The sequence below is a fragment of the Ambystoma mexicanum genome, chromosome 9 (genome assembly GCF_040938575.1).
Source record: "Ambystoma mexicanum isolate Mex_15411 chromosome 9, UKY_AmexF1_1, whole genome shotgun sequence".
In the NCBI taxonomy this organism is placed as follows: Eukaryota; Metazoa; Chordata; class Amphibia; order Caudata; family Ambystomatidae; genus Ambystoma; species Ambystoma mexicanum.
This window is the reverse complement of record NC_090931.1, coordinates 1,465,663,478-1,465,676,728: the sequence shown is the minus strand read 5'-3', so window position 1 is coordinate 1,465,676,728 and position 13,251 is coordinate 1,465,663,478. Positions and strand designations below refer to the sequence as shown.

The window sequence follows — 13,251 nt, the reverse complement described above, 5'->3', positions numbered from 1 at the left end:
CCTGCTGAAGTAAAAATGTATTCTTGGCTACTCTAGGAGCCTCAACCTCTTGAGCATTATCAACCTAAATCAATTTGGTAATACTCTTGTGCCTCTGTGAGGTGCTAGAAAACATTGCAAATATAGCATAATTACTGAAACGTTTGCATTACCATATACTGGTTCCTTCAAGATTCACACATTTACTCGATTTGCAGATCTGGCGATCAAGACAACTGCGGATGTTATACCACCCCTTTTGAGTGTTTGAGGCATTATAAGATTCTTCGAAAAGATGTTCACCACAGTATATGCTCAGGAAACTTTCTAATTATAAGTACCACCTCACTGTACTCTTGCACCAATAGCATCTAGGAAACTCAAATTGTACAATTGAGCAATGTTTACAATTGGCTGCCTATAAGGCAATCTGGACACGTCATTTTCAAACAGAACCGCTCACAGCTTGTGAAAAAAGATCAACTTTAATTTTTAATGAACTGCGAAGTGTGTCCGTCCGTGACAAACGCCGATAAAAATCACTGAACTTAATACTCTTCTCCCTCGTCTTCCTCACCCTCATAGGAGTCCAATCCCACTTCTTCATAATCCTTCTCAAGAGCTGCCATGTCCTCCCGGGCTTCAGAGAACTCTCCTTCCTCCATCCCCTCACCCACGTACCAGTGGACAAAGGCACGCTTGGCATACATCAAGTCAAACTTGTGGTCCAGCCGGGCCCAGGCCTCCGCAATGGCGGTGGTGTTACTCAACATGCAGACTGCGCGCTGCACTTTGGCCAGGTCACCACCAGGGACTGCAGTGGGAGGCTGGTAGTTGATGCCAACTTTAAAACCAGTTGGGCACCAGTCCACAAACTGGATACTACGTTTGGTCTTGATTGCAGCAATAGCAGCATTGACATCCTTGGGCACTACATCACCACGGTACAAGAGGCAGCAAGCCATGTATTTACCGTGACGCGGGTCACACTTCACCATCTGGTTGGCTGGCTCAAAGCAGGCGTTCGTTATCTCAGAGACCGAGAGCTGCTCATGGTAGGCCTTCTCCGCAGAGATTACCGGGGCATAGGTGGCCAAGGGAAAATGGATACGGGGGTAGGGCACCAAGTTCGTCTGGAATTCTGTAAGGTCTACATTGAGGGCACCATCAAAACGAAGTGATGCAGTGATTGATGATACAATCTGACTAATCAAGCGGTTAAGGTTGGTGTAGGTTGGGCGCTCAATGTCCAGGTTCCTGCGGCAGATGTCGTAGATGGCTTCATTATCCACCATGAAGGCGCAGTCGGAGTGCTCCAGCGTGGTGTGCGTAGTCAGAATGGAGTTGTAAGGCTCAACTACTGCCGTGGAGACTTGAGGTGCTGGATAGATGGCAAACTCAAGTTTGGACTTCTTGCCATAATCGACTGACAGACGCTCCATTAGAAGGGAGGTGAAACCCGAGCCAGTGCCTCCACCGAAGCTATGGAAGACAAGGAACCCTTGGAGACCTGTACACTGGTCAGCCTGTGGAAAAACAAGAGCACCAATTAGACAGGCAAAAACCCAACCTCATTGCTTTGGCAACCACAACTTCAAAATGGGTTACAGGTTGGGATGAACGTGTTTGACAAGTTAGCCGTCGCTGTTCCGGTGTGTTTGAGTAGACGGACTACACGACAGATATTACTCACCAACTTCCGCATTCTGTCCAGCACTTGGTCAATGATCTCCTTGCCAATGGTGTAATGCCCACGGGCATAATTATTGGCAGCATCTTCCTTGCCACTTATAAGCTGCTCTGGGTGGAATAGCTGACGGTATGTCCCGGACCGAACTTCATCTGAAAGATTAACAGCCATCCATGAATAAAGTTACTGATATATTCCTATTTCACGAAATCACAAAAAATACGCTGCAAATTATTTAAACTGCAAGAAAGTCGATTGGTAAGTGAGATTTATTTTAAACACGCCGCCATCTCTACACTCGGCATTAAACACTTCGATATTGATATTTAACATAGCAGAAACGGAACGAGAGAACGAAAGCAACCACTGTCACACAAAATGGATTAGACAGGTATTTTGGTGCATGATTGGCAAGGCATTTATGCGGGACAGTGATTTGAGGGGGATTCGTCGGATGCCCGATAGCTAGTGTAAGCTATGTCTAGTATCGTAGATTTTAGTTCTGGGATATTTAGTGCTGCCCCAATGGCGTTGTTTTGTGTTACTTTTAGTTCAAATTCCATTGGCTGGTCCCTAGAAGAGCGTGTCGCAACTGTCGAGTCTCGACATAAGGGTTCTTGCCCAGGTAGCGCACTTGGCGGTTAAGGAATGGTTGACAGACGGTGATAAGTGTGCACGTGTAGGCCGGCGAGGAGTTTATGGCATTTGTCTTATAAGAGATGTGGAATCTGGATATATGCCACGTATTTTTGTGTCGCTGAATACCTTTATGGTGAAGGGGTTAAAGGCCGGATCTAATTCATCGAGTTTGTTGAGATCCCAGGAGGATTAGCTCTGGCTTATCGTCATTAAGAGAGGCTGTTGTTGTGCCACCCAGACCTGGATGACCATATAGACATCGTTTAATGCTTTGGAGTCAGCATTGTGATGGGGATGACATTATAGAGTGTAGGTGAAACATGATCCTTGGGGGAGCTTGCACAGAACTGGTGATGGTTCAGTCGAGGCCAGCGGGGAGAAGACCCTCAGATCTTTTCTCCAGGAAGGATCTGATCCAGGTGGTGGGTTTGTCAGAAGTTGGCTGCGGCTTGAAGATGTTAGTAATTGATGGTTGAACAAAAACAAATACTGCAGAGAAACCGAGCAGTAGGAGGGCTATATTGCCGTTATCTTTAAGGTCTCTGATTTGGGTTTGTAAATCAATTAAGGCTGTTTTAGTTCCATGTCTAGGTCAGAAACCAGATTGTCTAAGGCCAAGGAGGTTATTGGATTCTAGACAGTCCTGGATCAGCAGGGACGCTGTTCTGTCCAGGATTTTGAGTAAGAAGGGGACGGTGGTGATGGGCCTGTAATTAATATGGGTGTCTGGGTCTAAGTAGAGGGAGGACCCAAGCATCTTTAAGGTTGTTATGCACAATGCCTGTATTGAATGAGGCATTTATAAGGGCGGAAATGAATGGTGCTAATCCCTTAGGTTATCTAGTCAGGTCCCCAATTTTTCCAGAATGATGTCAAACAAGCACTGACCCTTAATACAGTGCATCCATTATGCAGTGTGCTGCATCAACATTGCTAAATAAAAATCAGATTGGTGCGGCACTCACAGCACTCCCCCAAATGTCCATTGAAGTAGATGCCAACACACGAGGCTTATTTATGAAAGTAAGACGCGAGAAGCCAACCGGGACAAAGTCGAAGGTTTTGCTTCAAGTGTACAAACCTATTAAGAGACTTTCAGCTTCATCATTAGTGCATAACTGAGAATAAGTTATAGCTAGCCAAAAGCATCATATAACCTAGGCATATGCTAAGGAGAGCGCAGACATCACGTGGGCCACTAGAAAGTCTGCAAAAAGCCAATAACCCCCGGGTGGGTTGCCAATTAAAGTCAAGCACAGATATATGGACTTGGGATTTTAAATAAGTTAGGGTTCCTTCAGCTGTAACGAAAGTCCCAGCGGACATCAGCACCTGGATAGAGCGAAATAACAGCATGTACGGATTTATTATTTCTCTTAAAGGGTGCCATGTTCACTTACCAATCACACTGGGCTCCAGATCAACAAAAACTGCCCTGGGCACGTGCTTCCCGGCCCCCGTCTCACTGAAGAAAGTATTGAAGGAGTCGTCTCCACCACCGATGGTCTTGTCACTGGGCATCTGCCCGTCTGGCTGGATGCCATGCTCCAGACAATACAGCTCCCAGCAGGCATTGCCCATCTGGACTCCGGCCTGGCCAACGTGGACTGAAATACATTCTCTCTAAAATAAAGAAAAGAGCAAAGTAAATAAAGATAACGGTCGAGGACTGTTGGCATGTTTATACGTTACAATGATCAAACCAGCCGAAAAACCGAGCGAACAAGTCTTGTGGTGACTTTCAGACGGACTGGAAATGTGATGGGGCAGGCTAGAACAGACACCGCGAGTCCAGGATAGACAACTAGCACATAGGAGTCCACAGGCTATCGGCAAAGCCACCTATCCCGAACACGTTTATCGTGTGCATACTTCTACTTGTACCTCCCACGCCTGAGACGGCGCTGGCCTACTTTATCCAGCTGCAGGTTACCGCTCAAGGCAGGGAACGCAACACAGGTTACGTGGAATGTTGTAATCCAAAAAACGTGTAGGGCATCACACCCGACCACAGACCAACGAAAACAAAACGGTGCAAGCGGGGGCTTTTTACAGACAGGGTTGACTTCAAAACAAAACCAGTCTGACAGAGTAATCGTATATTTCAGTTCCATTGTAGGCAGAGTAGCTAATTATAGAGTGGTGCTAAGAAAAAGCATCACAAATTCAACCGAGGGTGGTTCAGCGGGACGCCCAATACGCAGGGCGACAGCCACGCAGCGCATCATGCCTCGAGCCAGCGGGGAATTAGAATGACAGACTAGCGATCTCCAGATGCACACAAGTGAGTGGCGGCCTAGGTGTGTGCCCCCCTGGCCGCCACTCCAGAGGGCGAGCGCCCCAGTGTGAAGGCGAGGGCTAGACGATGCTCCATGGCACCAGTGTGAGGTCACGCACGCAAGTCCCGTGACGTCACAGTGCAGGAAACCCCCAATCCCCGCATGGCATGGCGAATACACAGAGCCACCGCCCCCTGACCAGCATCCAGCCACCAATGGCTTGTAACGGCAAGGGTGCGAGGGCACGGGGAATGAATAGTGCCCACCTATCACCAATACACATGGCCACACCGTTGCATATCAACGCGCGTATTTAACTGAACGTGTTCTGGATGAGGATAGGGATTAACAAACCAAGGTCCGTCAGACATATGGGGCACATAATCCAACACCTCTACAAGCTTTGTGTCCCTCAAATGCCATCCGCCACTGGTATACTCACGCAAACGTTTGCCCATGCACTGGCATATGAAGCCGTGGTAGCAGCTGCAAAAAGTATTTGGGTGTATGCTAGTGCCTGGCAAGTGTGCCAACTACGCAAGACTTCGTGCAAGCAGCAGCAGGCGCGAGGCACCGCATTAAAAAGACCGGTTTGAATTAACACTGGCGGGCACTCGCAGATCAACGGTGGAGGTCACTGCTTGAGAAAGCAAGAGCCCTGGAAGCAGCTAGACTCTTCTGGGACGAGGTGTGTACTTGCTAGCAAATGCATAATCTGGAGGGCCCACATTTCTTAACTGCCACGCCCATGCCGCGCTATCAGGCACCTGCAGCCAGGACGGGACCCATCTCTGCAGCCTTGGGACGATCTTTTTGAAATACGCAGAAGTGCATGCCCCCTATATCGGCGTAGCAGAATACCTGCTCACCCCGGGTGACCAGCAGGGGCCTAGCGACCCCCACCTAGCTGACTAGAATGCATCCGCATGCATGACCCAGAATTTCCCATACTTGGACTTCGCCCATATTAGCGGCAGGAGAAATACATGCCATCATAATAATATTTCTTTAATGTGATATAGAAACATGCAAAACGCCCCATGAGGCGAAACATTCATTAAAATGGTGCGCACCGCTCACGTGACCCACTACGCACGAGTCTTTAAACTGCAATGGCTCAAAGCACAGGAGCGCCCTGGCGCGCCCTTCCGCTGCACACATTAATCGCCAAGAGTGCGGACGTAGAGGGAAGCGAGGGAGTGACCGTGGCGGCGGCCAGGAGCCCCACGAGGCGTCCATCCCTCGCGAAGAATTCCGGGCGCTCGAATATGAAAGCGTCATTCCCAGAGTAATATTTCGCACCAATGGGCGAAGTACAAAAATAAACGCGCCCGCCCTCCCCCGCCAGGGCGCGGCACCTCACACGGCCGGGAGATCACCTAGTTTGGCAGAGGCCCAGGGCGTCTGCGGGACCGAGCACCCCCGCGGCAGAGGGCACGACACTCCGTGGGGTCATCCCACGGCTACAGGGAAGAGCTTAAAAACACAGGATGGGCAGTTGGTCACGGAGGCGAAATTTCCCGCCATAGGGCCAACTCCCCGCCACCAACAGGCAACTCGGGAGCCTTCGTGTGGCAACCCAGAGAGGACACTTTGCCGACTCATGGCAAGATGGTGCCATTTCTAGGCTCTTAGTGGTGGGTGGGGCCTGCTCTAGTGGGGGACGGACGCGGGCTGCTCTTGCGCAGTAAGCGCTGCCCTAACTGCGCCCTAGAGGAAGGACTTTCGCACGTGCAAACGACTAGAAAGCAGACTGCGCCACATGCTCGGGGCCTGTGAAGTAGATGTGCAAAGTTACCCCGTCAGCAAAACAACCGAGTTCGGCCGTTTATGGGGGTGGGGAGGTCGCAATTAAACACCACGGTGTCGAAAGGTCCTCGAAAAGGCGCGGTAGCCAAACCAACGTTTCCCCCTCACACCCACCGCGCGCGAGATCCGTCGTCAACATTCCAAATGTTCACGAGCCCAGCATTCTTACCATGATTGTGCTGTGCTACTTCCGGTCGGTAGGGTCTCACTCTGAGCCGTGCGACGTGTCTCTGTGAGAGGAATCAGCGGCAAAATACGCAGCGTGCACCTTTATATATAAGGGGCGTGGCTTCTGTACGCAAACATCACGCCTACGCCAAATCGTCACAAGGCACTCCTCCGGATTACGTCTCTAGTTTACCAGTACAGGGCGGCTGGACGATTAAGCACGGCAGCTGCGCATGCGGGAGGCCGAGTCTCGAGAGCGCCCACTTTAGAGTCAGGCGAAACGTCACTTGTTTATGAGTATGTGGAGTGATACACTTTGACCTCCCATTTTAGAGTCAGGCACAACGCAGTTCTTTAAACAGCCAGCAGCCTCGCCTCTTATGGCGCAACGACTCACCAGTGAAAGTCGCGCCCTGCACCATCTTACCTTCTGTCTTTGCAACCGTTGGATAAACTATTTTAGGCGCGAACCACACCCCAGTAAACCAAAACACGCCCTGAAAGGCGGGGCAAAGTACGAATTGTACAATCCTTAAAATGACGTGTCACTGTCTGCAGCGGCGGCCTGTGGTTTGGAACTAGTTGTTCTTGTGGCCCTGGTTTGCCGACAATGATAGATTACCGACCAGGACAGCGGACTCCAAATTTGTGCTGTAACTAATTTGTCAGCAGTCGGTCCTTACTAGTCGTGTTGCATTATCATAGCTGACTTCTCAACGAACACGCGTTTTGCGGGTGTCACTCCCCCTGAAATCAGCTGATTCACCAGCCAAGCCACTTATACGCCCATTCACGTCACTCACCCCCAGCTCTCGACTCTCACACTTTTGGCTGGTGTCACCCGCCAAGCTGCCTACATGCCCATATGAATCAATGGGCTTTCAACCATATGCAAAATCCGGTGTTTTCCCCCGCCCAAGGGGCATGAAAGGTTGAGAGCTGTGCACTCGCCCTCCTAAAAAAAACGGCGTTTTGATCCGCCTTGGTGACACAAAAGGTTGAGAGCTATGCATTATAATTGGTTATATAACGCGCTTAATATCCAGAGGGTTGTAAGCACGGACCCAGTGCGTGGTGTTGCTCCTGAGTTATCCTCCCACGACTATTATAAACCAGGCTCAATGTAAAATGATGACCAGATGTTCTGAAGGTGGACACAAGCCTTTAATGAGGAGCAGTGGATGACCCATCTACGGTCTGAGACGTCCTACCAACTTCAGAAAAAAACTATAGACCCACTTGTTTGACTAGTGGCTTGGACTGCTCCCACATGTGCAACTGTACTCATGCAACTAGCAACCCAGATGGCAGAGGGCTTGGTGCGCTGCTATAACTGTTCAAATAAATAAAAAGAGCCTCCTCCTGCCAATCTTGCATATAAAGCTCTCAAGTATCCTGGGGCGTGATAGAGAAGGCTTCCTAGTTCTGTTTTTTCCAACTCCGGTGTGTAGTTTGTTTCCCATCTAGGCAAATAAGGGATAGTTACTGTCGGGTGCAACTGGTCTGAAATATTGGGGGTCAGGGGGATAAACCTTCTAATTTTGGGAGAAGGGATAATTTACTTGTGTGGGGCCATCTAACTTCTTTACACATCTAATGAGATCATTCTGCATACATGCCAACCCTCCCGATTTGGGCGGGAGACTCCCGATTTTTTCATCTAAAATGTTGCACATTTTTACTTTCTCCCTCCTAAAATATTTGTAACCTCAATTCAATCCAATGGGAACATTCCCTTCTCCCGATTTCTGACACAAAATCTCCCTCCCAGCTGTGGCAAAATGTTGGCATGTATGATTCTGGTTCAGCTGCAGTGTTACAAGCGGTTAACTTGTTAACGTCAGTGGATAGAACAGAGAGAGGGGTGGTTGAAGTCACTAATGAGGTGGTGATCGGGAAGGAGGGAGTCGATTAGTTGGGATATGGGATTGAAGAATTCACCTACTGGACCAGGTAGCTGGTAGATAGATAATATGTATGCCATAGGGGGCAGTGATTGAGGAGATAGTGTATTCGAATGATGGAGAATTAGCAGGAGATGGGTTGGTAGGAGAGATTGGACTTTTGGAGGATGAAAACAGTCCTGAGAATAAGGAAAAAGAAAAAAATGAAAAGTTTGATAAGTCAAACAAAACATTTATTAAAAAAAAAAAAAACAGTCCTACACCACCACCCCTGCCAGTGTGGCGGGACGAGTGAGTCAAGGTGTAGGTAGTGTCATGAAGGGCAGTAAAGGTAATGATGGCAAGAAAATAAGAAAGGAAGAAGTCAGAGGTAAATGAGGTTTTAGTGGAGACTGTGCATTCCAAAAAGCAATAGAAAGTGAGTGAGATGTAGAAGCATATTGACGTTGAGTCTGAGAAATAGAGAGGCCCTACGGGTAGTTGTGAGAAGAGGATCTGTAATGGAAGTTAGGGCTGGAGTAGGTTTTGTTAATAGAGCAGTGGAGTGGGAAGAGAGGTGGCGTTGAGGAGAAGAGATGATAGGGATGGGAAGAGAGATGAGATGGTTCTGAGTGGCAGAGAGTGAGGAGAGAAGTGGAAGAGATACCATGAGAAGTGCATGGCAAGAGTGCAGCTGAGACGAAGCAATTAAGGGTACTTAGAGACAAATAGCAGCAAACAGCAAAGCAAATTGAAAACCATTTCACAGCTATAACAGATTCATATTCAGTTGACAGCAGGTTGCCTAGTTTAAGCCAATTTTTGAGATGGTCAAAATAAGGAGGAGCATTCCTGTTTCAAGGGTCAGATGGAAATCATGTTCAGCTATTCAGTGGTTTAATTCTGTTATTCCAATAAATTGAGGGTGATGATTTGGGATGGTATGATTCATTGAATGTTCTGGTCCTGAAGACGGTGGGGCATAAATAGGTGCCTGATCACCGAAACTCAAGTTAAATAAATTACTATAAAAAGTAAGGACATAAATGATTTGTCAATAGAAGCTTAACTGATCGCAATCATGAAATAAAATGAACACTGCAGATTTCTGTAGAATAATCTGTAACAGGTCAGCATTGATGAAATACAATGGATAATTAGATGATGGTGTTTGTGGGTGGTTTGTGACTTTCTGTATAATTGTATTGTTGGGTGATCATAAGTGTAGGGTCTGTAATTCCCAATTGAATAAATCTTTCTGCAGACATGTGGGATATGGCAAAAGACCAGCACTAATATTCCTCCGCCTGCCCCTCTGAATCCACTACCTATAATAGATGTCCAATTCTCCTGAATCAGGAGGGACATCATTGAACCCCTTGAAACCTCTAAATTGGGCAATACATTTGTCTTAGTGATTGTTTGACTAGGTTACCACGTATCCTGAGGCTGTCCCCATGCAAAATAGTACGACCCAGCAAATCTTAAAACATCTGCTACCTTTTTTCCCAGGTCAGGTTCCCAAAAGAAATTTTAACAGATCAAGGAACTAATGTTATGAGTAACCTCATAGGAGAAGTTAAATAGTTACTTCATATCACTACATTAGAGCCTCAGTTTATCATCCTCAAACAGATGGATTGGTAGAATGTTTTAATAAGTCCATGAAAACCATTCTAAGAAACCTCCTTGATGAAGGTGGGAAAGATTGGGATCACATGATTCCATGGGCCTTATTCCCTGTGAGAAAAACTCTGCAAGCATCTACCAGGTTTTCACCCTTGGAGCTACTGTATGGCAGAGAGCCAATGGGATGTCTTGAACATGCTCATAGACACCTGTGAAGAACGGGAGAAGGCCCCAATACCACCATTGCAAAACGCAAATCTATTACAAAAATGATACGATATGATAGTTTATTTATATGGCGCCTATACACAATGTGTTTCAAAGCACTTCAAGGCAAGGAGAGAACAAGGGAAAATACAATGACATTCTTGCAGGCCATGAACCGTAAGGATGTGAAATTAACTATCGTACTCGGCCTGACGACATTTCAGATACTGCAAGAGCTAATACATAGATAAGGAAGGGAGGAGGAGAGTGGGAAGGAAATGGAAACAGACAGGCGACTACCATACTAGGCCTGATGACATTTCTGGTAGAGCCGGAAAAAAACTAAAGGTGAGGTAGAGGGGTGCAGGAAGGGAGGGGAGGAACAAAACAAGCAACTATCGTACTAGGCCTGACAACATTCAAATAGTGCTGGAGGGGGAGGAAAAAAACAAGTAGGGGGAGGAGACAGAGAGTTTGCTATCATACTAGGTCCAGGGACAATTCTGATAGACACATGAACCTAGTCAGATCTTTAGTTCATACCGAAATGGAGAAAGCTCAATACCAACAGAAGTTTTTATATGATTAAAAAAAGTTAACTAAGAACATTTTCAGTGGGTCAAAAAGTTCTGGTTCTCTTGCCCACTTCAGGGAATAAATTAATCTCAAAGTGGCACAGGCCTTATGAAGTATTGCAACATATGGGAACATGCAACTACAAAGTAGCCCAACCAGACAGATGCCAAAAGACTCATAGCTACCATGTCAACCTTCTAAAGGAGTGGAAGGCAAATCCAGCATCCTCCCACATTCCTATGCTTTCTTGTTTGGCACCCCCAAGAAATTGATAATGTAGAGCTTATACCCAAATAATTTTTCTATGATAAGAAAGAAAGTTAGAATTATCTTGTTTCTGCATTTCCTGATGTATTTTGCGAGATACCAGGGAGAGTACACAGAACTTACCACCATATGGGAACACCAGTAGGGAAAGAAGTTCATTTAAAATCCTATAGACTCCCAGAGGCATGGAAAAAGATAATGATTGAGGAGGTAGAACATATGCTCAGGGCTAACGTTATTGAACCCTCTTCAAGTCCTTGGACATCTCCCATTGTGTTGGGGACCAAACCAGATCAAATTTGGAGATTTTGCCTAGATTTTAGGTAAGTTAACGCCTTCTCAGCCTTTGATGCATATCCCATGCCTCATATAGATGACCTGATAGACAATTTGGGGAATGCAGTTTTCTTGTCAACATTAGATTTAACTAAGGGATACTGGCAGGTTCCCTTACATGACCCAGACAAAGAAAAAACAGCCTTTTCAACACTGACAGGCCTCTTCCAATTCAAGGTAGTTTTAGGCTCTAGGGTTGGAACCTGCCAGTGCTGAGCTCCAGTTATATTGATCATGAGCAAGATCACAGGAGTAATTGTAGGGGTTTAGCCCAAGCCCCTGTTTGGTTGGATAAGAAAAATGGTGATCTCCTGGTTATCTCGCTTGGAAGTTAGTGAAGTAATTACTGTGACACTTTGTTCCATACAAATTGGTTCGTTTTTATTAGTGGTGGTTGTACTTGCATTGAGTTATTACATACTCATAGTTGTTTTTGAGAAACACTGTTTCAACCTAGATAAGCAAGTTAGGTCAGCCGACACGTGTTTCGACCCGTACGGTCTTTCTCAAGGCATTTAATTCTGGTGTGTGCCCTCTGTGGGGTTCTGTTGGAATGTGGGCTGTCCCTACGGCAGTCCAGGCTCCTGTTGGGCCCTGAGTGCTTCTCTGTAGTCCTCGGCGGCGGTCCTACCCTTTGGTATACACAGTGCACCAGCGACTTTCCAAAGGCTAATGGATGGGATTTTACAACCCTATTCTGATTTCTGCGGGACGTATATTGATGATATTATTGTTTATAGCCAAACATGGGAAGACCATCTCTATCATCTCTACACCATTATGAGAGCCCTACGAAAAGCCGGGCGAACAGCTAAAGCTAGAAAATCAAAGTTAGCTAAATCAGCTGTAAAATATTCAGGCTTTTTTGTAGGAAATGGTAGTATGCACCAACACTTAAGACCAAACGAGACCATAGAGCTGTTTTGCATCTGATTGTGTATTACCACAGGTTTGTCCCTAATTTCTCAGAAAAAACAACTCAACTGACTGACAAGTTAAAAAACGCTGAACCTCAAAAGATTAGTTGGCCGGATGAGTATGAAGTCTGTTATAACAGTTTTAAACAGACTTTATGGGCCTCATTACGAGGTCAGTGGTAACCTGACGGTGCTACTGTCAGGTTGCCGCCGACCTCGAAACACTGAATCCGATGCCACCGGGATATTACAAGTCAGGCGGGGGATTCAGTAAGTCCCCATTCCCGTGGTGTCCAATAGGACTCCACGGGAATGGGGACTCGGAAGCACTGGCACCATTGCTAACGGTAAACCAAAGAAACAGTAGGGGAACTCCAGGGGGGGAAGCTAACTGTTAATCCCTGGAACTGTAAAGTACAAAACTACAAAATAGACTGATCGCTGGATAAGCAATCCGATCAGCAGAGCTAACACGTATGGGGGCAGAATAAGAGTGAGTGACTAACAATTCAATGGTCTCGGGAGGTGTAAAGACTGGTAGGGGGTGTCTGTACTTCCGCTCTCTATATGGTAGAGGAGAGGCACAGAAGACCCCAGCCAAGATTCTCTATTACGGTAGCAATGGACGAGCAATCGAGGCCTAGCTTCTCAGGAGGTGATGCAGGCTGGTTCTTAAGTACAGTGTAGTCCCCGAACCCCCACAAAGGAATGTCCACACACTGTATTACTGAAAACACAGTCTTTATATAATTCATATTCAAAGGTATGTACACGATCACAATAACGCACTTTGTACTCGGAAATCAACAATGATAAATGTATACAATTCTAAAGTGGTACCACCAATGTTATCAAATCTCATTAAAGTGCAT

The 13,251-nt window shown here is 46.7% G+C and overlaps 1 protein-coding gene across 1 annotated transcript; it reads right to left on the bottom strand.

The window, feature by feature from the left end:
- Positions 1 to 445: 445 nt before the first annotated feature.
- LOC138489227 (tubulin alpha chain) lies at positions 446 to 6,831 on the bottom strand. Its single transcript, XM_069616904.1, has 4 exons — positions 6,566 to 6,831; positions 3,709 to 3,931; positions 1,673 to 1,821; positions 446 to 1,505 (listed from the first exon to the last, which is right to left on the bottom strand). Exons 1-4 carry the CDS (start codon positions 6,566 to 6,568, stop codon positions 528 to 530), a joined length of 1,353 nt encoding a protein of 450 aa, XP_069473005.1. The 5' UTR covers positions 6,569 to 6,831; the 3' UTR covers positions 446 to 527.
- Between the last annotated feature and the right edge of the window lie 6,420 nt (positions 6,832 to 13,251).

Bases quoted from the DNA above. Each gene is read 5' to 3' on its own strand.
- LOC138489227 (XM_069616904.1), bottom strand. The intron at 1,822-3,708 runs GTAAGTGAACAT...TTAATCTTTCAG, and splicing joins TCTGGAGCCCAGTGTGATTG to ATGAAGTTCGGTCCGGGACA. The intron at 1,506-1,672 runs GTGAGTAATATC...GTTTTTCCACAG, and splicing joins TGGACAGAATGCGGAAGTTG to GCTGACCAGTGTACAGGTCT.